The sequence below is a fragment of the Notolepis coatsorum genome, assembly GCF_963971535.1.
Source record: "Notolepis coatsorum genome assembly, chromosome: 2".
In the NCBI taxonomy this organism is placed as follows: domain Eukaryota; kingdom Metazoa; phylum Chordata; class Actinopteri; order Aulopiformes; family Paralepididae; genus Notolepis; species Notolepis coatsorum.
The window spans coordinates 161,409,449-161,433,175 of record NC_140166.1 but is presented as its reverse complement, the minus strand read 5'-3'; the positions used below and the strand labels follow the sequence as shown (position 1 = coordinate 161,433,175).

At 46.6% G+C, this 23,727-nt stretch overlaps 1 protein-coding gene across 1 annotated transcript in view; it reads left to right on the top strand.

The window, feature by feature from the left end:
- LOC311223589 (interferon regulatory factor 4-like) overlaps positions 1-1,592 on the top strand; it is a gene marked incomplete at both ends in the record, with an annotated part of 30,319 nt that extends 28,727 nt beyond the window's left edge. The window contains one exon of the mRNA XM_084308367.1: positions 1,449-1,592. Coding sequence (XP_084164493.1) covers positions 1,449-1,592 — 144 coding nt within the window. The remainder of the gene's footprint in view (positions 1-1,448) is intronic.
- Between the last annotated feature and the right edge of the window lie 22,135 nt (positions 1,593-23,727).

Here is a 23,727-nt window from a genome sequence, read left to right as displayed (position 1 = left end):
ACAAAAACGCTGAAAGTCATGGCAGCCTCCTCTTACCGTTGGGCGATGCCACTGGAGCAAAAAGATCCCAGTTATTTGATGGGGATCGAGGCGATCCATTTCCGGTTTGTATAATAATAATAACAGCCCAAATCATGTCGATTATTGAGTTATGGCAGCGATCGCTACACATGGACGTGTGTCTTGAGTCCCGCAACGATAAGCGAGTGGCCGGACGTATTTAGGAGACGCACCGATATCCAACCGGCATTTCCGGTTTGGCAACTCGCCGTCATCCACCAGGTGGCAGTATTGAAGCGTTGCAGAGTTGTGCCGAGTCCCACAGCATCAGACCAGCCTCCGTGAGGGAAATATGAATACCATGGCGAAAATATGAAATATGATCAAAATAACGTTGTACGCGTGGATTGGCAGAATTCGCATGAACTTGAAACACGTCGTACAACGTGAATGCCGCACAACGTGTTAATGTATCGCGTAATTTCAACGTGGAATTATGGAATATCAAAATAAAAGCACACGTTGTTGAACTTGATCATGCATATTTATTAAAACATTTTATTACAGCACTATGTTATCAATACACATTTATAAAACGAGGCATATTTAGGCCAAATATGTTGCTAGAACATAAACAAATAAAAAATAATAATAATTTAATATTTTTTTGAATTTTCTTTTACTTGCCAATGTGCAAGTCACCTACCCACGACCCCACTTTGGGTCGTGACCCGTACTTTGAGAACCGCTGGTCTATGTTATGCTGCAACTACAAGGCCTTGTTGTTGAAGCCGTTTCATGTAAAGCAAACACTTTTTTACACTGTTTTATGTTTTCCTTTGTTATTATTTAAACCGTTCAGATCCTTTCAAACTGAAGACTTCAACAAGTTTTTGTAAAAAAATAAATTCATACCCGCCAACTTGAAAGTTGAATGAGAGCATCGTACAAGACGCGGAATAACGTTTAGTGTTTTGCATACAATTTTGCTTTTCTTCCCCCTCCAATTAATCTAATAATCGCTTCAAATAATCAATAGATTAAGCTACATTTACTCCACATTAGCATTTATTCATTTAAACAACAAGTACAACAAGTCAGGAGGAATGGTACAACTCTGGCAGCTAAGGGTCAGTAAGATTCTTCGTCAAACTGTGTTGAACATGAGTGCTACAGTCTTGAGTGCATAGTAGTAAAGACATATTAGCATAGTAGGTAGTAATATAGACAAGGAAGATTCCTTAGTAGCAAAGTGCATAATAGTAGTTAGTAATTTTTTTCCCTTCTGTCCTTCATTTCAGATATTGATTGAAGAAGTGTGTTTTTAGTTGACGGCGAAAGCTCAAAATAGTCATTAGTTGCAGCCCTAATTCCCTCTCTCTCTGAATGAAGTGACGGTGGAACAAAGCAGCTGTTTGACCCTTGGTTCCTCTGCGTCTGTCTCTCAGGTGGAGCCGCTGTTTGCCAGACAGCTCCTGTTCTACACCCAGCAGAGCGGTGGCCACCACTACTACCGCGGCGGCTACGAGCACCCCGGGCCCGCGGACCACGTGAGTCCCTGCAAGGACTACCAGAGGGTCCTCACGCTCTGACTGACGGCAGAGACGGAGGACGGTGGAGAAGAGAAGACAAGAGAAGTCGCCATCGGTTTGTGGCTCACACTGGACTCCTCACGGGAGACAACCAGGGCAACGCCCACATGAACTGACAGACACCGGACGTAATGTCTCGTGTACATAACGCAAATGGGTCGACGGTGGTGGAAGAAGTACATGGTTCCTTTAGTAAAAGTAGAAATACCCGGATAAATGAGTACTCTGGTAAAAGTAAAAGTCCTCCGTTCAAATTCTACTCAACTAAAAGTAGTGAAGTATTTGCTATTGATTGTACTTCAGTATCTAAAGTAAAAGTACACATTCTACGTGATGTTTGTGTGTTCCAGTGCTTGGGAGCATTCAATACTCGATCCATTGACCTCTATAGGTTATGTTAAGGAGGTAGTTGTCCAGTTATGCTGCTCTGATTAAATGTTATGTTAAAGTGGTATGTGGTGCATTTACACTGCTCTGATTTCATCCTCTTGAAGTTGACAGGCTTCAAATGTGAAAGTATATAATCTTCATACATCTTTACCATGTTTTCTATGCAAAATCCTTTTATTCAAAGTAAAGTAAAAGTATAGAGTTCCCTAAAATGAAAATACTCACGTAAAGTACAAGTACGTCGAGAATTATACTTAAGTACAGTACTTGAGTACAAATACTTACTTTTCACCACTGTGGGTCAATGGGGTCGATGAATATAGGTTGAGTACAAGCGATGACACGCTGACCCCAACTGTTTTGGGGTGAATTTCCTGTTGGCAAGCAAATGGCCCGTTGAGGTGTTGTGTTGCCCAGTGTATTGCCACTCTGACACAAAGGGATTGATGCACAGGGCAGAATTTGGTGGCAAACATTACCCAATGAGTCGCCCCGGTGTCGTGGTTTAATCACGCAGAATCACACTTCTACGAAACATCTCAATATGTTTTCCAAACCTTTGACTCACTTTATTGCCCGTTGCCGGGAGCATTGCCCGTCTACATTGCCCGTCTACGTTGCCCCATGATTTGCCTCTGAAAGCTATGGGGGTTTTAGAATCCTTACAAGTTACAATTGACCTATCTCAAGGTCCCGCCCTCTTTCTTTTTTGATCCTCCAATCACAACGGTTGCTGGAAACAACTGTTGTGATTGGAGGATCAGGTCAAAAGAAGACGGGGCTTGAGACACGGCACTTCGGAGGAAACATTTTAAAAGCACACCTGAAGGGTGTTATTAACAGTATTGTGTGTGTGAGTGGATGGACCAAGAAGGAACCAATAGTCTTATTTCTTATACATTCTTATACTACTATTATTATTATTATTATTATTATTATTATTATTATTATTATTATTATTATTATTATTATTATTATTATTATTATTATTATTATTATTATTATTATTATTATTATTATTTCACTGTAATGTTTTTCTGGGGCATCATGATTATTCTCAATACCGACTATGCAAGTGAAACTGACAGCAGTGCTGATTGTAATGTATTACTATGAGAACGATTATATTGTAATGCCTATTTTTCTATGTTTTTTTTTTCTTTCTCTCTACGCCCGATACTTTGACCTGTAATTCCCCCCCGGCGCCATTTTCTATTCTTAGACACTATCAACACAATTCAGTTGTTCCTAAATGATGTACTGAAACAAACAAACGCGTAAACAAAAAGACGCAGACGGGCCACACAGATCTATCTGCAAAACATCTGGTTTGAGGCGCAGACGTGACGTTCCCAAGGTCTGTTTGGTCTAAACAGGGTGAAGGGAAAACCACATGACTTGTCCCTGTTTAGACGGAGACGAGGATCAAGTCGGATCCGTCGCTCGTCAAGAAATCAAGAGCGTTTCCGTTTCCCGAGTGAATCCGGAGAGAATCCGCCGACGACATGCGGTGCAGACGACGTCTGAGAGTTGTGTTTTCACATGAGCTTAGTCCACTCTTCCACTTGTATAAGGAGGTGTAGTGGTTACATCATTGCTGTTTCCCACGCGGTCCACCCTCCTTGAAATTCCCATGTATTTCCAATGGACCCATTTCTAAATTGTCTCGTTTAAAACAAATAAAGCATGAACATTGGCATGGTGTACCTTTCTGTGTGTATTCATCCACAATCTATAGCTCAACATGAAACAATTCACAATTAATCGTAAAAGTAGCTAAATAACAATGTTTACGTTTTCGTTCACTGAGGATCTACACAATGGCCGTTAGTTCTTTTTTAACGACAAATTAAAAACCTTATAACTAACTTTATTTCAACCAAAAATGCTTAAACAATAATGTTAGTGATAGAAGGGAACTCATTTTGTGCAAAAATGGAAAGCTTGCCAATGTTCATGAGGCAGAATTATTACAATAGCCGATAATACATTTTACCAATGATAAATCCCTATACGGCTGGACCGCGTGGGAAACTAAAGTGACGTCAGACTACACCTCCCTATTGTGATATATAGTATTCGTACACAAACATTTTAAAAGCCAAAATTCTAAGTGTCTTATTTACATTTAGTCATTTAGCTGAGGCTTTTATCCAAAGCGACTTACAAGTTCTGTACAACAAAGTCAGCAGGAAGGATACAACTCTCGCGCCCGACCTTTTCGCTGATGGAAGTGCATTGGGAAGTCGTGTCTGCCGCAGAGTTCTACCCACGGGAGAAATCTCACGTCAATCTGCGCACGGGCGCGCATGTGGGAGCTCGCGCAAAATCACCCAAATCTTTCCACGTTGCGCAAAACTTTTTTCACAACGTTTTTGCTGATTGAATGAATGAATGAATGAAAACTTTATTTAACAGATTGCAGAATGGGTACAATACAGTACGGCTCAATACACACAATTGTTAAGGGGATGCAGACCTGAGAAAGACGTTTGTCTTGTTTACATCAGGGTCCCCCATTTTCAATTCATATAGACATTTATGACATACACAACATACATGACATTTATGGCATAGGGACATATAGGTATTTAGTACTGATACATTTGTGACATAAACGGTATTCAAATATACAGTACTGTTACCCCTAGATCCTGACAGAGTATATACATATGATGGGAAGGGGACTGTACATTAGGAGGGGGTGGGTGGGTGGGAGAGGAATATACATACGGCGGGGAGAGAATAGGGGAGGAGACTGTCTATTAGGAGGTGGTGGGGGTTTTGGGCATTTACGGTGGCCAGTTTCGAATTGCAGCCTCCCGTAGGTGCTCTTTAAGAGCGGTTTTGAATGTGGGTACGGATTCACATTTCTTTACAGCTTTGGGTAGGGCGTTCCACATTGATGTGGCATAATTGCGAAACGTGTTTAGTCCCTTGTTTGAGCCGAATCTGGGTTTAACATGATTTGTTGAGCTTCCTCTGGTGTTGTGGTTGTGGTATTCACTGACCTTTGGGAAGTATTTTGACATGTACATGGGTACCTTAGTCGTATAGTGTATCTTGTAGACCAGGGGGGATAGAGTACCGTTTACCTCTACCATCTGTTCTCTCCCCTCCAGGTAGGATTGCATCCAGCTCACTGATAAACAAAACCAATTGCTTTTAGCTTGTCAATCAGAATGGAGTGATTGACAGTGTCGAAGGCCTTTTGTAGGTCCAGTATGACCATGCCGCAGTATTTGCCCGCGTCCACCTCTTGTTTGATGGTCGTTCAAATAGAGGAGGCATGTGTCAGTGGAGTGGGACGTTCTGAAGCCAGATTGGAATTTGTAGATTTGATTTTTTTCCGCCAGGTACTTTTCGACCTGTTCGTAGACTATTTTCTCCATGACTTTCGAGATGGAGGTAAGAATAGAAACAGGGTGGTAGTTGCCTGGGTCTAATTTGCTGCCCTTTTTGTGCAGAGGGGTCACTCTCGCAATTTTGAAGTCCTTGGGGACGTGTCCCTGTTTTATAGAGAGGTTTATTATGTGTGTGATGACTGGGGTGATGGCGGCTGCTGAGTCTCTGAGGAATTTGGAGGGGATGTTGTCATGGCCAGTGGCCTTGTTAAGTTGGAGGGCGCTAATTTTTTTGAGTACCTCATCGGTTGTTACCATTTCAAGTTTGAAGTCGTCTTTGTGGACCCCTAGGTTTTTGTAGTATGCTACTATGTGTTCTACCCCATAATGCCCTGAGTGGGAGGGTAGTTTGTTTACGAGTGTTGTGGCTATGTTTGTGAAGAAGATGTTTAAGTAATTGGCTACATCCAGCTTGTCTGTGATGAGCGTGTTGTCCGTCTTTATGTTTATGTTTGAGAATCTGGTTTTAAGTTTTTTACTGCAGCCTAGTTGATTATTGAGTAATTTCCAAAGTTCGCGGGGTTTGTTTTTGTTTTCCGCAGTTTTGTTGTTGATGAAATTTCTTTTTGCGGTTTTGATCATGGTGTTTACGTCATTTCTTAGTCTGTTTCTTTGAATTTTTTGTTCAACCACGTGGGCTTGGAGTATTTTGTATTTTGAAAAGCTTTGTCTGACTTTTATGAAGTTCAGAGCATTTTTTGTCTCTGGTTTTCATAGCGGCCAGTATTTCAGTGTGCATCCATGGCTCAACGCAATTTTTAACCCTGGTGGTTCTTAGGGGTGCCATGTTGTTGAGTATTGTTGTGAATTTGGTTTTGAATCGAAGCCATGTTTCTTCAACCTGTGTACCACTGAGTTCATCTGACCAGTCCAAGCTCCCCAGTTCTAGGTTAAAGGCCTCTCTAGAGTAAGTTTTGAGGTCTCTAGATGTGACTGTTTTGTGACAGCCGGCCTTCTGTTTTAGCTTTTTGCGGGTACATATAATGATCACTTAACCTGCATGCTATCACCCCTTTATTGGAGATCATGGACTTGTCAGAGGTCAAAATGAGGTCAATGGTGGTTTGTGTCGAATCACATACCCTTGTGGGTTGGGTGATTAGCTGGCTGAAACCGTGCAGATCAGAAAATCTACTGAAGGCCTTGAAGACGGGTGCTGCTTTACGCAGCATATCCGTGTTCCTGTCGCCAATACGAATTTTTTCTACCGCCTTGCATTGCATTGGGAAGTTGTAGAACCGACCGAGGGCCAGTAACAATGTTCATCAAACAGTGTTGAACTTGAGTGCTAGTCTTGAGTGCATAGTAGTAAAGACATACATTAGCATCGTAGGTAGTAATATAGGCAAGGCCGTACGATTTATCTTTTTTATGTTTCAGGGTTCAGTGATCTGCATTCGTACATTTAGGTTTAGGTGCTTCCCCCCCCCCCCACGTCAAATTATGATTCTGATATGAGTAAATTAATCATAAATAAATGGTTGAAGCCACAATCATGACTTATGCGTTAAGTGTTTACATGTGAACATTTCGAGCATGGCAGTGTGTGTGTGTGTGTGTGTGAGTGTACAGGGAGTACGGTTCAGATGCAGGATGCCGCTGGTTAATCAAACACCCCGTTATCACAAACAATGTGATGACATCACAAGGGGAGAAGGAGGAGGAAGGGGTTGTCCGCTATTTCCGCCTTCTTTCTACTGACGTTCTACATCACATTTCCACTTCCATAGTAAAAAACTGCAGATTTTTTTTTAAATAAAAACGCTGTTACCCGCGAGCCGCCAGATAACATGAGGGAGGAGAAAGATGACATTAGCTGATAAGGTTCCATGTGAAATGATGTTCAGTTACTGTACTACAGGAAAACCAAAACCGATTTAGGCGGGGGAAGGGGGGGGGGGGTTGCAGGGGACATGTCCTCCTCAATATTGAGAAGAAGTAAATTTGTCCCCCTCCAAAAATATAGCTAATATGAAAGACAACCTCCTCCCCAAAATAGGTATAAAAAATAGTCATGCACAATATGAGACCTGTAAGAGTATAGCCTAATCTTTAAAGATGTGATTTCTTTGGGCGGCTGGGTGGTGCAGCGGTCTAAGCGCTCGTCACCAACGCGGGAGACACCGGTATCGAATCCGGCTGTCAGCGGTGCCTCCAGCTTGGGCCGGCCGTCATACTGACTCAATTGGCAGAGTCAGCTCAATTGGCAGAGTCAGCTCAATTGGCAGAGTCAGCGGGAGGGGAGTCGATGGGTGGTAATCTGGTCGTTGTAAAACAGCGACTCCTACAGGTCAGTCAGGGCGCCTGCACAGCAAGGACAAGAGATGTCGAGGGTAGTGTGAGCCTCCCACACGTTATGCCTCGCCAATGAGAGTCCCCGCTGGCAGGTGAAAAGAAGTGGCTGGCTGACTCTGCATGTATCGGAGGGGACATGCGATAGATTCTTCAACCCTCCCTATGACCGACCAGTGGGTGGCACATGCAAGCAACGATCAAGACAGGGGAGGGGGGAATTGGCACGACTAAATTGGGATGGGAGAAAAACAGAAAAAGAAGGAGAAAAAGTGGATTAAAAAAAATATGTGATTTCTTGTGATTTCCTTGATACATTGATGCAGAAAAGGCACAAGTTGGGGTGCATAAAAATACACCAGAATGCAGGAAGTGATTTGTGTGTTAAGTGTTAAGTTTTTTTGTGTGCGTTTCCAACCTTGATTTCTGGCTGCAAAGCAAATGGCTCCAGAGGGATATAACATATTATCTACTCCACTCTGTAATCAAGCTGAAGAGCTGTTGAAAAACCAATCCCATGTGTGTCAGAAACGAAAAGCGCTCCGACATCACTTAAAAATCCAGCCTTTGATCGTCCACTCATGGCACAGAAATCACTCCTTTAACCCAAATTAAAACCAGATCAGAGACAGCATGTTTTTCTGGGGCCCCAGTCATCCTGAATGGAACGGAGCTATGGCAGAAAAAAAAAGAAACTCCCCACCTCACCTGTTACAGTAAACAGAGAGACCTCAGGCTTTCAACCTGATTTTGTGAATGAACACGTGAGCGCAGGGTATAGGTTTAGACCGGAGAGAACCAAAAACAGTGCAGTCCGGACTGTTTTCCTCTCAGCCTGGGAAACCAAGACACATAAGAGACTGTCTATGATGAACTCAAAACCCACCTATACCGCCTGGCCTTCCCTGGCTCACTTTTGGCGCTTTTCCACTGCATGGTACCTACTCTACTCTACTCTACTCTACTCTACTCTACTCTACTCTACTCTACTCTACTCGCTTTAGGTACCTGGTACTTCGTTCCTTTTCCACTGCAGGTACTAAAATAAAGTACTCAGTTTGTCTCCGTGTGGGGAGGCGGGGCTGCTGGTGTACAGCTGAGAGCTCCATAGCTCTGTGAGAGCTCCAGCATAGCTATGTCCGTGAGCTAGTAGGCGCAAGCCAGAGTAAAACAGTTTTCAATCAATCAATCAATCAATAACAACATTAACGAGACTCTCGTTGTGTCTATTCTGCTAACGCTAACGTTACCTCTTGTAACTGAGGGGTACAATTCCCTGACTGTATTGATAAGTATGGTATCATTAAACCACTACCGCTTTATGTACTTTAATTACTGGCCATACAGTACACGATATATGAATATGATGAACACTTCCCACAATGAAATCGGTTCCAGTCAAAGGTATTAATCAAGTATTTAATGGAGCAAAAGGTACATAGGATACTTTACATTATTCTTTGAATGCACTTGTAAGGCAAAGGAATATGCGTAGGCAAATCAATAACGAATGTCCATTCTCTGGTTACGCAGGAGGTAATTATACAACCTGAATCTTAGGGAATTATATCTATGGTACACTAGTAATAGCGGGATACTGGAAGGGGTTCCCACTGGTTGTAAGCCAGCAGGGGGGGTAGAAGATCTGTCGGTAGTAGGACGTCTGGTCAACGATGACTAGGGAGACTTCAGGTACAGAAGCCGGTGCAGTAGCCTCTTGATCCACAGACGAATACAGCTTGGTTCTCTTGTAGACTGTAGCTCTACAGTGAAGAAAGCTAGGCGGCCTCAGGCTCTCTGAGCGCCGACTCGACTTGACTCCTCTCGGGGTAAATCCAACACGTGCAGGCGTCTGCGATTATCCGCTCCATAAATCATAGGACCAAAGCAAATATATTCCAGCCGCAAAGGGCTATGTAGTCGTCGGGTAGATTAATCCAGTGTACATGTCCATATGGCTCTCGCCTAGGTCTCCTCGGGTGAAAGCGCCATGCGGTCGGCCCAGCCTGGATAAGAACTCTAGCTAATACGAGAAAGCGTTGGAGATGCTGGTCACTGTAGAATTATAACCGCACGATACACTATACACAAATAGACTATTAAAGACTTAATAGAAATATGTCGCACTCGACGGTATAGCGCCAAACTCTGACAATTCAGTTATTAATTCGCACGCGGTCTCGATGCTCTATTCTGAGGCCAAACAGGCCATACTTCACCGCACGTTGTATCGTGGGTGAGGCTTCAACTTATCGGTAACATACTAAGGAAGGTAAGGGTACGGAGGTAAGGGGCTAAGGGGCTTCTACATTCACCTGCGCCGTATTTATACGCACGGTGAACAAAACTAGTTCCACTCTCACTTCTGTCGCGTATCCCTGGGCAAGGCCGGGCATGTCCAGACACATCTTGACGGTGACTTTGAACCTGGCTCCGGAGGCCGGTCCCTGGCGCCGGTGGACCGCTGTCCAATAGGAGAATGAACTATTATGGTCTGGGCTAAAGGGATATTCCGTGTATATGTACAAGGAATATACAGGGGATATCAAACGATATACAAATACTATGCAATATATATCAATAAATAAATATATATATTCGGTTTAATCTGATCCTTTGTAACAGCCGCCCCCTAATTAGTCCCACCTAATTAGCTAAGCAGAGACAGATTAACCGCACTGTCCTCTACTCAATGTCTGCTGTGAGGGGTCTGTCAGTTCACAAAGTCATGGGGTCATGGTCATCATCGATGGTATCGGGGAGCCTTGGCAGTTCTATTAGCCTCGCCACGGGTCGGGTGTAGGTCCGCCCTTGGACGAGCACTTCGGCTGCTCGGACCTTTCCGTCGGCACCGGTGATCACTTTGCTTACTCGGCCGGCCGGCCACATAGCTCGGGGTAGTGACTGGTCGATAATCATGACGACTGTTCCTTCTGTCAAATTGTCTCTCTCTTTCACCCATTTCTGGCGGGTCTGTAGAGACGGTAGGTAGTGGAGTAGGAAGCTGTTCCAAAACTTGTCAGCCAGTACTTGACTGTACCTCCACATTCTTCGGCCGTTCGCTTCTTCAGGCCTGTACATTGTCTGTGGTAGCGCGGGGTCCAGCCGCCCCATCAAGAGTGTGTTGGGGGTGACTGGGTCGACATCTGCTACATCACTTGAGACGTAACCGAGGGGCTTTGAGTTCAATACTCCCTCGATCTCCGTGAGGACTGTCATTAAGACTTCTTCCGCCACGGTCTGGGCCCCAAGCACGGCGTACAGGGCTGTCTTTATTGAACGTACTTCTCGTTCCCAAGTTCCACCGAAGTGAGGTGCGTTCGGGGGATTAAACTGGAAGTCAATCTGGTATGGAGCGAGGTGGGTCTTAAGTTCTGGGCCCATAGCTTGGAAGCTCTCTCTCAGCTCTCTTTCTCCGCCTTTGAAGTTTGTCCCGTGATCAGACAACAATATAGACGGTTTGCCTTTCCGCGATGTGAATCTTCGGAAGGCCATAAGGAATGAGTCTGTGCTCATGGTTGGAAGGAGTTCTATATGCATCGCTCGGGTGGTCATGCATTTGAATACAATACCCCACCGCTTCTCTGTGCCTCTTCCTTTCTTTATATACAGCGGGCCAAAACAGTCCATACCGGTGGAGTGAAAGGGCTTGTCGCCGAGTCGGAGGCGACAGGGAGGTAGGTCAGCCATCCGGGGTATACTGGGCTGCGCTCACCACTTACGACAGTCTAGACAGGTTCGCTGGAAGCGCCGCACTGCTTCTCTCCCTTGCAGTATCCAATAACGACGTCTGATCTCCGCGAAGACTCTCTCTGCCCCGGCGTGATGCACATCCTCGTCGTATTTCTTTATGATCAGCTCTGTGACCTTGTGTCGGCTGTTTAAGACTATCGGGTACTTGACGTCATCCGGTAAGTCTGGGGCTCTCCGCAAACAACCACCCACTCTGATGAGACCATGGGCGTCGCTCTCGGGGGCTAGGTGGAGCAGTCTGCTGTCTGATGGGACGGGCTTTGCTCCCTGTAGACAGTCTAGCTCATCGGGGAACGAGTCTCTCTGGGCTCGTTGTAGTAGAAGAAGTTCCGCTTCTTCGTAGTCAGCTGCAGTAATGTCAGTAGTGAGCTGAACCTCTGGGTGGTGCCACAGGAATGTCTTTAGCTGCGCACTCTCTAGGGTGAGGCAATCGTCTATGTCGGGGTCTGTGGAGACGAGTGTGTTCAATCCACAGAACATAGATTTCTTGTTTTCTGCCTCCTCTTTACTCGCTTCCCGTGGGGTGGGTGTAGGCCACTCTTCTTCCGGGAGCTTGAGGAACTCTGGCCCGTCACTGTATAGGTTGTGACGGGTGAGGTCATCCAGGGACATTCCCCGGGTGATGACGTCAGCTGGGTTGTGTTTTGTGTCCACATACCTCCAGCTGGCTACTTCTGTTAAATCTTGAATCTCTGTGACTCTGACCCCCACGAAGACCTTGTATCTGCACGAATCAGACCGGATCCATGTGAGTACTATCGTGGAGTCTGACCACAAGATTGTTCTTTGCACCGGAATGGTGAGTTCACGTTGGATCAACGTGGCGAGTTGCGCTCCTGCTAGGGCTGCGCAGAGCTCCAGACGCGGGATAGATTGTTGCTTTCGTGGGGCTATTCTTGAGCGGGCCAGGATGAAGGCAGTATGTATTTCTCCTCCCTCCTCTCGGGCACGCAAGTAGGCCACCGAGCCGTAGGCTACTTCGGAGGCGTCGCTGAAGACGTGCAGGTCCATCTGGCACGTCTCCGGCCTCACTGTGGGTGGGAAGTAGCTGCGGCGTATGTTAACACCTGGGAGTGAGCTGAGTTCCGTCTCCCACTCTCTCCATGTGGATGCAAGGTGTTCGGGTATGGGGTCGTCCCAGCCCTGGTCCTTGTCCCATAACGCTCTTACAATCATCTTTGCCCTGGTGGTGTAAGGTAGAATACATCCCAACGGGTCATATTGTCTGGCGAGTGTTCTGTATACACTCCGTCTGGTGGTCGGTAGTGCAGTCGACCTTCCCTGCTCCTTGGTCAGGGGTGTGTGTTTATAATGGAGCGAGTCTGTTTTGAAGCGCCAGACTAGTCCTAATGTCATTTCTTGGGCTTCTCCTGGGATGGTCGCCATCCAGGTCTCGCTGCTTGCTGCCTTGTCCTCGGGGGAGAGGCTGCGCAATACTTGCGGGTCGCTGCTGGCCCACTGCCTGAGATCAAAGCCGCCTTTGATCAGGGAGGCGCGGAGCTTGAGTAGAAGGGCCTCGGCTTCTTCTGGCGTCGAGACGCTTTGCAGACAGTTGTCCACGTAGAAACTATTTTCTACACTTTTTCGGACCTCTTCATCAGCTGCTGGGTCCTCTGCGACGTGTTTTTGCAGTGCAAACGTAGCACAGCATGGGCTGCATGTGGTTCCGAAAGGGAGGACTTCCCATTGATAGATGGCTGGTTGCTCATCCCCGATCCTCTCTCTCCATAGGAACCGCAGCAGGGGCTTGTCCTCTGGGGAGAGGCTGCGCAATACTGGGGGGTCGCTGCTGGCCCGCTGCCGGAGATCAAAGCCGTCTTTGATCAGGGAGGCGCGGAGCAGCGCACGACGTCGCCAGTCAATTTTCTTTATGTGTCCCGCTGTGATTCGCTTGTTAATCTCAGCGCGGTACACAGTCTCTTGAGCGGGGTCTCTGGCTAGGCGCCGCTCTGTGTTCAATAGATACCGCTCCGTCGCTTCTTTTGGGGCGTGGAAGGTAGGCATACCCTCTCGCCTCAGGAGTGGAGTTGCGTATCTCATCACTCCGTTGACTTTGACTCTCTTTGTCCCTTGCTCGAGGAGTGCTATGGCGTAAATGTCTTCCTTGGAACGAATGTCTTTCTTTTCGTTCTTAAAGGGCATTGTCTCTAGTGTCCATAGCCTCTCGACATGCTGTAGGAGGGTGGTGTCTTCTTCTGTCACTCTGGAGTGGAGGCAGCTAGTGGCTGCTGTTCGGTTAAGAGACTTAGCGAGGGGGCCTTGTAATGTCCATCCTAGGCGGGTCTCGACTGCTGCAGGACAGCCTCTGGGTCCTGTGTGGACCCGGTCAATCGGGACTATGAGGTCTGCATGGTCGGAGCCTATCAGCAGGGTCGGGGTGGCACCGTCTATTAGGGGTGGACGGTATAAACGGTATACGGTATAAACGGTATGAATTTGCTCTACGGTATGGATTTTGACTATACCGTCTAAACCGGTAGTGCAGCTCTAAAATACCAATGACGTCATGTAACCACAACGCGACTATTTCACTCGCATTTGCCCCTAAAAATAGATAGAATTAGTCATAGATAATAGATATGTGCGAACTGGAAAAAGTTATTTAGGAGGCTTCGCGCAGTGGGCGTGCCAGCCCCTACCGCACGCATGTAAACACGGATCTAGTAGTCTAGTGGGACGGGACACGGGAGCTCAGCTGTCGGCGGCGTCTCCCTGAGCTAACGTTAGCTTAGCTACCGTTACAAAATGACCCAGTCAACTATTCACTTTTAGTTTAATACATGATGAGGCATTGTCTAACCGAACGGTATCTAGTCGGCCAGCTACCGATAGCTCCTGACATCAACAAACGCTCCACAAAGTCTAGTAGAGAGAGACGTGTGTGTGCTACCTGTTAGCCGTTAGCTCACGTTAACGCAAGTTAGTTCACCGTTCAAAACGAAATGTCCCATTGAACTAAATAATTCACTGAGGCGTTGTATTAACGTTATATATCCGGCTTAGCCGGATAGCTCCTGATATCAATGTCTTATAACACTGATTCGATGCGTATTCGAGCTGAGGGCTTGCTAACGTTATAATAGGGTCCAGGTGCAGCGCCGGAGAATCCTGGCCGTAGCTCTGCTCGAGGCTACTCGAGTATAGGTCCAGGTGCAGCTCCGGGGAATCCTGGCCGTAGCTGGAGGCTACTAGAGTACACACAGACAGTGGAGCTTGTTGCGTGGTGCCGATGTCTCGCAGATAATACAAGTACAAGTCTAATTATATAATATATATATTTTATAAAAAAAAAAAAAAAAAATTATATAAAATAAAAATAAAATTTTTATCAAAAACGATGATACCGTGATATATACCGTTACCGTCTATGCTTCAAATTATACCGTGATATACATTTTAGACCATACCGTCCACCCCTACCGTCTATGAGCGGGATAGGTAGTTGACGCAGGTGCACATATTTATCCATCAGCTTGGCGATGGGGTAGGTGTACTGCGACAGGCCTATTTCTTGGCTGGTGAAAGCATTAGTAATCCTATACCGTCTCTCTGGCTGCCCGCTTGCTGCGATAGTGAAGGAGACATTCTCGCCCTTTATCGTCTTTAGATCTCTTCTTATTGTCCGAATCGTCATCTGGTTTTCGCTCCCCCGCAGCCCCAGCTGGGCCGCAGCGGATGCGAGGAGAAGGGTCTTCTCTGACCCGTCGTCAAGGACGGCGTAAGTGTCCATGACCTTGTCTTGGTAACTCAGTGTTACGCGGACCACCTTTAAGAGCACTCGGGCGCCCCCGCTGCTGGCGGGGTCAATGTACATAACACTTGCCTTTGTGCTGCTTGAGGGTGCAGGCTTTCTTCTGTTACTGTCGTGTAGGACATCTAGGTGGGCTCCGTCACACCGATTACACCTCTTCTTTAAGCGGCACTCGGCTGCCATGTGACTGCGCGCACATCGGTAACAGCGTCGGTTGGACTTTATCCATTGACCCACTTCATCGGCGGTCATCTTCTTGAATGTGTCACATTGTGACAACCAGTGTTCTTTCTCGCAGTACGGGCACACCATCTTCCACTTCTCTTTCATCGAGGGGGTACTGTGGTTCTTGCTGCTCGGTACTGGTTCTGATTGGTGCATGACGGTCACCAATCTTCGGCCATCGTTTGCTCTCCTAGGTCCCTCTCTGGAGCTTGGGGTGCTCCGCATGAACGTATCCAACCGTAGGCTGTTGACTTCTCTCGCCAGGAAGTCGGCTAGGTCTAGGAGGGATGGCTCGGGACCGTTAGGATCACGGTGGTCTCTTTGCCGCCTGAAGCGCTCTTGTCGGGCGGGCGGAAGCTTCTCTAAAATCCTCTCGACATTAGAGTTCGCGTACAGTTCGTGCATACCCTTTTCTCTTTGCGCCCCCAGCATCCCTACCAGGGATTGTACCTTGATAGACAGGTCATCTAGTGAGCGATTGTCTGTGGCTGGGGGTAGGCGATCAATATGCCTTATCTCTTGTATTACGTAATCCCATATACGTCCATATCTTTGGTCGAGTGCTGCTAGAGCCGCTGTGTATGGGGTAGTAGAGGTGGCATAGGCCAGCGCTATATTGTGCGCTCGGGGCACCTTGAGGTGCTTCAGTAGGATATCATACTTGTACGGTTCGTCAGTTACATCGGACATCATTGTCTCTAGGCACATTCGTAGCTCGGTGTACTGTGCTCTGTTCTCGTGGGTGAAGTCCGGAAACGTCGGTGTGCCAATGTATGATGCCATGGATGGCTGGCACATCGGTGAGCGTTGGAAGAGAGGCCTCCTAGGCGAGTCTCCTCTTACGCCTCTTGGTGGGCTGGTACCTGCTGGGTACCATGGCCCGCGTATCCAGGTGCTATTCCTCGGGGCTGGTCGTGCGTCAAGCTCACGCGTGAATTGAGTCGGGGGTCTGTAGCGCAGAGCCGCGGGGGTAGAGCCTGGGCTGTACTGGACCTCCTGGTCCTGTGGAGTTCTGTGCTGCTGTCGGGCTTGACTCTCCTCCTCTCCCTCTTCTTCTTGCTCTGGCAGGTCCTCTAGATCCTGTAGTCGTCTATTTAGCCTCTCCGCGGTGTAGACCGTTTCTTCCTTGTAGCTGGTCCTCGCGTGGACCGGTCGGGGAAGGAGTTCGGAGTGGGGTATAGGCTCTCTCTGGTGGTCGGGCTCAGGGTCGCTTGATCGGGTAGGGGAGGGTGCCCTTGACCCGTGTCTTGACGAGGCCCTGGAACCCCGTGCGGAGGGAGGGGGTGTCGCCCTGGCGATCAGCTGCTCCATTATCTGCGCTTGTAATCGGTCGCGCTCGGCTTCGCGCTTGGTGAGAGCGATGTCGCGCTCTGCTTCTCTTTGGGCACCGGCAGCGGCGCGCTGGGCTTCGGCGGCGGCGCGCTCTGCTTCTCTTTGGTCACCGGCAGCGGCGCGCTGGGCTTCGGCGGCGGCGCGCTCTGCTTCGGCGGCGGCGCGCTCTGCTTCGGCCCGGTCTCTTACCATATTCTCTTCCGTCTGAAGGCGTCTAATCTCTAGACGTATACGATCTTCGTCGCTCCGTTGCTGTGCTTGAAGGCGTTCTCTTTCCATGGAAGAATGTTCGCGCTCGCTAAGCATCTGTGCTTGGAGTCGATCGCGCTCTGTAGAGGCTGCTAGGCTGGCGAGGAATGCCTGTGCCAGCATCTTGTCCGCCCCGCTGGGGGAAGACGCTGGTTGAGGTGATCCGCTCCTGGCAGTACTCGTTGGAGATCTGTTCTCCTGTGGCGAGTCCTGGAGATCCATCTCCTGGGTGCTCTCTTCTTGTAGCGGGTAAAGTTCCATCCCTGGAGAGCCGTCTTTATCCTGGAGCTCTCCGGGGACTACTTCTTCGGTCTTGGCGGGGGGTAAAGTCGTGTCAGGTCCCTCCTGGTCCCTACCGTGAGCTTGGTCAGTTACATTAGAACCCACTAGGGCCTCTATTGGCGGGGTAACCTGGGCGATAGGGTCGGACATAATTTTACTATCTACTTTTTCCGCGTTTACCGTCTGTAGAAGGCTAGGTAGTATACTGGCAACGTAATCCTCTAAGTACTGAGGTGTCTGCCGTCTACGCTGCGGGCGATCTACTTTAGGAGAACCGTTTTGTGGAGTGTTCATCATAGGCCATGTCAATATTAATGCCACTATATTAATATTACACTAGTTACCATCCGGCTCGAAGGACCAATTGTAACTGAGGGGTACAATTCCCTGACTGTATTGATAAGTATGGTATCATTAAACCACTACCGCTTTATGTACTTTAATTACTGGCCATACAGTACACGATATATGAATATGATGAACACTTCCCACAATGAAATCGGTTCCAGTCAAAGGTATTAATCAAGTATTTAATGGAGCAAAAGGTACATAGGATACTTTACATTATTCTTTGAATGCACTTGTAAGGCAAAGGAATATGCGTAGGCAAATCAATAACGAATGTCCATTCTCTGGTTACGCAGGAGGTAATTATACAACCTGAATCTTAGGGAATTATATCTATGGTACACTAGTAATAGCGGGATACTGGAAGGGGTTCCCACTGGTTGTAAGCCAGCAGGGGGGGTAGAAGATCTGTCGGTAGTAGGACGTCTGGTCAACGATGACTAGGGAGACTTCAGGTACAGAAGCCGGTGCAGTAGCCTCTTGATCCACAGACGAATACAGCTTGGTTCTCTTGTAGACTGTAGCTCTACAGTGAAGAAAGCTAGGCGGCCTCAGGCTCTCTGAGCGCCGACTCGACTTGACTCCTCTCGGGGTAAATCCAACACGTGCAGGCGTCGGCGATTATCCGCTCCATAAATCATAGGACCAAAGCAAATATATTCCAGCCGCAAAGGGCTATGTAGTCGTCGGGTAGATTAATCCAGTGTACATGTCCATACGGCTCTCGCCTAGGTCTCCTTGGGTGAAAGCGCCATGCGGTCGGCCCAGTCTGGATAAGAACTCTAGCTAATACGAGAAAGCGTTGGAGATGCTGGTCACTGTAGAATTATAACCGCACGATACACTATACACAAATAGACTATTAAAGACTTAATAGAAATATGTCGCACTCGACGGTATAGCGCCAAACTCTGACAATTCAGTTATTAATTCGCACGCGGTCTCGATGCTCTATTCTGAGGCCAAACAGGCCATACTTCACCGCACGTTGTATCGTGGGTGAGGCTTCAACTTATCGGTAACATACTAAGGAAGGTAAGGGTACGGAGGTAAGGGGCTAAGGGGCTTCTACATTCACCTGCGCCGTATTTATACGCACGGTGAACAAAACTAGTTCCACTCTCACTTCTGTCGCGTATCCCTGGGCAAGGCCGGGCATGTCCAGACACATCTTGACGGTGACTTTGAACCTGGCTCCGGAGGCCGGTCCCTGGCGCCGGTGGACCGCTGTCCAATAGGAGAATGAACTATTATGGTCTGGGCTAAAGGGATATTCCGTGTATATGTACAGGAATATACAGGGGATATCAAACGATATACAAATACTATGCAATATATATCAATAAATAAATATATTCGGTTTAATCTGATCCTTTGTAACACCTCTCATTGTGTCTATTCTACAAGCGTTAACGTTAGCTAGGCTGTCTATGCTAACGTTAACGTTAGCATTAGGCTAACAAGCTGTAACGTTACCAGTCGCGTCTATTTGCTAACGTTAGCATTAGGTAATAACCGGTTTAAAATGGATGGTGATTACCTCACGTTGTGTCTATTCTACTAGCATTAACGTTACTCATACAAACAATCAATAGCGAGTTATATTGATCACGCTATGTACGATAGCCATGCTAAAATGCTAGCACAACATTAGCACAACATAAGCTTAAGCCTTAACAAGTCAGCGATCTTTTTGCGAGACTAAACTCTCCGCTCGGTGGCAAATTGTGTTGATGTCGGTTTTGTTTAATCAATAAATGAGGCAGAATACACAGTGACTGTATCGTTTGTTTATTGAACTTGTGCCTGCTGCAACCATAATGAAATCCTATGCGAGACATTAAAGATGGCGGCTTTCTGTTTTCGTTCAGACTCTCCAACGAGTGACGCGTCTCTCTTCTGACCAATCAGTGGTCTGCAGTGTTTCACGTGACTTTTCTAGTACCAGTTCTACCCGCTTGGCTCGCGCTTGGAACCACGACAGAGCAGGGACTAAAAAAGTACAGAAAAAGTACCGAAAAAGTACCTGGTACCAGGTACTTTGGTAATGGAAAACCGAAAATACAGAGTAGAGTAGAGTAGAGTAGGTACCATGCAGTGGAAAAGCGCCATTTGAGTCTTGCCTTGCTTGTTGACGTGTTGTTTTGTTTCCTTGTCTATCGATTGGTTGTTTTTTTCTGTTTATTCTATACTTTTCTTTATTCTTAGCTATCTGAAGCACTTTTGTTGACAAGTGTCATGTCTAAATGTGCTATATAAATAAATTTGATTGATTGATTGATTGTAGACGGTGAACAAGAAATCAGAAATCAATATTACATTTCAGTGTCAGTTGGTTCACTGCTTTTGTAATTTCCCTCCGATATGGTTGTTTGTTACAGTGTGACCCTTTCACTACCACACTACCAAATGGTTAACCCTTTCACTGCGACAATACAGATGGTTAACCCTTTCACTGCCACACGACCAGTGATGCCAGTAACTAGTTACTAAGTAACTAGTTACTCTAATCTGATAACTTTTTTCAGTAAATAGTAATCTAACTTGTTACTTTTTACAAGCCAGTAATCTGATTACAGTTACTTTTCCAAGTGGCTGTGCGTTACTATTTAGTTACTATCTCATAATGCTGATAAGAGAGCCAGGGGTACAGTCAGCTAGACCGGAGATGGGACGTGCGCTCGCGCACGCACGCACACAGCCACACACACATGAGAATAACAAACTATAATACCATGTTATAAATCGTATAGCTTTACGCTCTGCTCTATTGGAACTATCCCTTTAATCATACTAACAATGAAAAAACATTCTCCACATTTACACACCTACTCACCTCTGCCTGGCCACACCCACATCCGCTCCTATATAAGCGGGGTCGTGGCCACACAATCAGCTCCTTCCCCAGTCTTTCACCGCCGTGAAGTCTGTGTATAGCACCGCTTTAGTTTAGTGCTGAAGTAGTTAGTTAGTAAAGGAGCTGCGTTGACATTGTATCTTTGTTTTTTCTCTCTCACAAATTTCCGAAAAAATAAAGCGATAATGTCTTCACCACCAGAGAGTCTAGAAGATGATGATCATTCTGACCTCCACCGGCGCTTCGCATTGGGGCGCACGTCGCTGAGCAGTTCCCCGCCGGCGCTGTCTCCGGCTCTGCAGCTGGATACTATGCCTCGAGAGGCGGTCGGCTGTGTGATAGCTGACGGTCTCTCTAGGGCGGGTGGTGTTTTGCGACGCGGGCCTTAGGTGTGCAGTTGTGAGGGGGCAGCTGCACAGCTTGCGTAAGGTCGGCTCCAGGCTAGAATCCCTTCGTTGCCTCTCTATAGTGGCATGGAGGGGGTTCTAGTTTGATGCCCCACGATAAAACAGTGCTCCTCCTCAGAGAGGTCGTAGCGTTGTTTTCCTGGGGGCGTGATTCCGAGTCTGCGGTTCAAGTCCCCGGGTCTCTGAAAACGGATACCCTCTGCCGCCGCGCTGGCCCTGCTTTTCAAGACGAAAACACCCGGCGCGGAGGATGCGAGCTTGGTGTTTCATTATGAGAATATCTCCGAGCTCAGGACGGCTGTAGCCCGCGTACAACAGGGCTTACTGCCGATGCCGCTGTGTCTGGTAAACACCGTTCTGTGAGAGGGACGTGTGTTGCCTTTCCCTTTTTCTTTTGGATAAAAAGAAGGAGAGACAGCGGCTGTCTGAAGTGTTGGCCTGTATCGCTATTCCTCACGTTATACAGCTTCAGTAGTAGCCGCTTTAGCTTGCTACTGCGTTAGCTGGTGGCTATCGTTAGCCGGTAAAAGCTATGTGTTAGCCAGTTAACTGTTAGGCTAAGCCGTTAGCCTGCTACTGCGTTAGCTGGTGGCTATCGTTAGCCGGTAAAAGCTAACTGTTAGCCAGTTAGCTGTTAGGCTAAGCCGTTAGCTTGCTACTGCGTTAGGCTAGAAATGTTAGCTTGATGCTATCAGTCAGCCTGGAGTTAGCTGTTAGCTTGTGCTAAAACCATTGGCGCTAGCCGTGAGGGAGTAGCGGGCCCTGAGCACTCTGACTACGGCGTCATCTCTGGCAGAAGATGCCATCGGGCCTGCACCATGACCGGCCGCAGGATGTGGGCGTCGTGTCGGAGCGAGGCTCCAGCCGTCGCCGCTTCTGGCCTCGCCAGCGAGAGGCCTCGTCAACGTGGTGGACCAACCTGTTGTTGCGGCCATTTCGTCCTGAGTCCGGGGGTTCAGGTAGGAGTCCGTAGGACATTACACTATGCCCCACTCTTCCTTCCTCCCCCTCCCGAATGTTTTGTTACTTCACTGCATTTGGGAGATACGACGTGTGCTATGTGAACTCGCAGCTACAAATGCTGGGGTTGCTTTTTCTTGCTTGGAGTGTTGTACAGTTTTCTTTGAAAATTGTGTTGGTTGCTATTTTTTATAGCTTAGCAAGGTTGTAAGTTCTAGCATTGGCCAAGGCTTATGTCTTTCTCTCTACTTAAAAACAGCGTTCTTCTTACGTGAGTAAGATGAACTGGGTTTTTTATTGTATGATGAGAAGTTGTGTGTGTTTCATGTAACGTTTAGGAAACGTGGCTTGAGTCCACAACTGGCTGGGTGTTAACCTACAGAGTTGTACATAGTGGCATATGACCAAGGGCTTGAGCAGGGCTGTACGCTAAGCTTTTTCACTAGGGGCACACTTGCCCCTAAATGAGAAATTTAGGGGCAAAAAATATTTTTTAGGGGCAAATTTTTAAACAACAATTTTACCATTATTTATATCGATTGTTTTTGATTTAAAAAGAAAAAGAAAAAAAATTATTTTATATAATTATTTTTTTAATAAAATATATATATTATATAATCATACTTGTAGTTGTATTATCTGCGAGACATCGCCACCACGCAACAAGTCTAAATGCTCGCTATATGCAACCAGCTCCACTGTCTGTGTGTACTGAGTAGCCTCCAGCTACGGCCAGGATTCTCCGGAGCTGCAGCTGGGCCCTATACTGTAGGGATGTGCATCTCCTCACTGAGGCCGATGCGATGTGCATCTCGATACGGTGCCAACGATACGATACATTAACGATACATTTGAAGCACCGGGCGATGCGATATGATTCACCCCCTGTTGAGATACGATACGATTCGATACGATTTGATTCAACATAATGCGATTCGGGGCGATACGATGCGATTCAACACGATGCAAAATAATAATAATAATAATAATAAATAATAAAATGTTATGGTATGACAGAGGATTTGGTTGTATTCCTTATATGCAGCTTATATTATTATTAAAAATAAAAGAATCTACTGTAAGACAATTTATATAAAAACTCTTGGGTGCCTAAGAAGACTTTTGCATAAACTGTCTTTTCTATCCACTTTAGCTAAAAACACACGAGAGAGAGAGAGAGATATGCCGTAATATTTTATGTTCTATTTTATGATGAACATTTTTGTATATACTATATTTTACAATGATATTTTGTATGTACTTATATTTGTTTGTAATCCATGTTTATGTTTAATATTGCTTTGGCAACATGTAGAAGTACGTCATGCCAATAAAGCCATTTGAATTGAATTGAATTGAATTGAGAGAGAGAGAGAGAGAGAGAGAGAGAGAGAGAGAGAGAGAGAGAGAGAGAGAGAGAGAGAGAGAGAGAGAGAGAGAGAGAGCCCATCCCTGTCTGAGCTGTCGTCGACAGTTGATGATGTCACACACTAGACTAGGTCACTAGGATGCGTCGTCTATACTTTCCGATCGTAGCTCCATTATGTCAACAACACGGAGGCAGCCAGCCTGGATGGATTGCATGAAGCGATATAATTAAGAAATGAATAACCAATAAATGTGAAGTTATCTTTGAACCCCTGTTGTCAAGCGTCTTCAATATACCCCCCCCTCCTCACTAATGGTACTGGTGTTGCAGAGTCACTTTAGTTAGACACTAGTTTAGCGTTAGCTGAACGGCTAACTGGCGTTAGCCAGAGGCTACTAGCGTTAGCATGTTGAGCAATTCTATTCATGTCTCCTCGACTTCCACTGTTTGTTGATAACTGTGACGCGGCTCTCGCCTTATATGTAGTAGCGAAGCAATAGTATCTGCTGTGTGTGT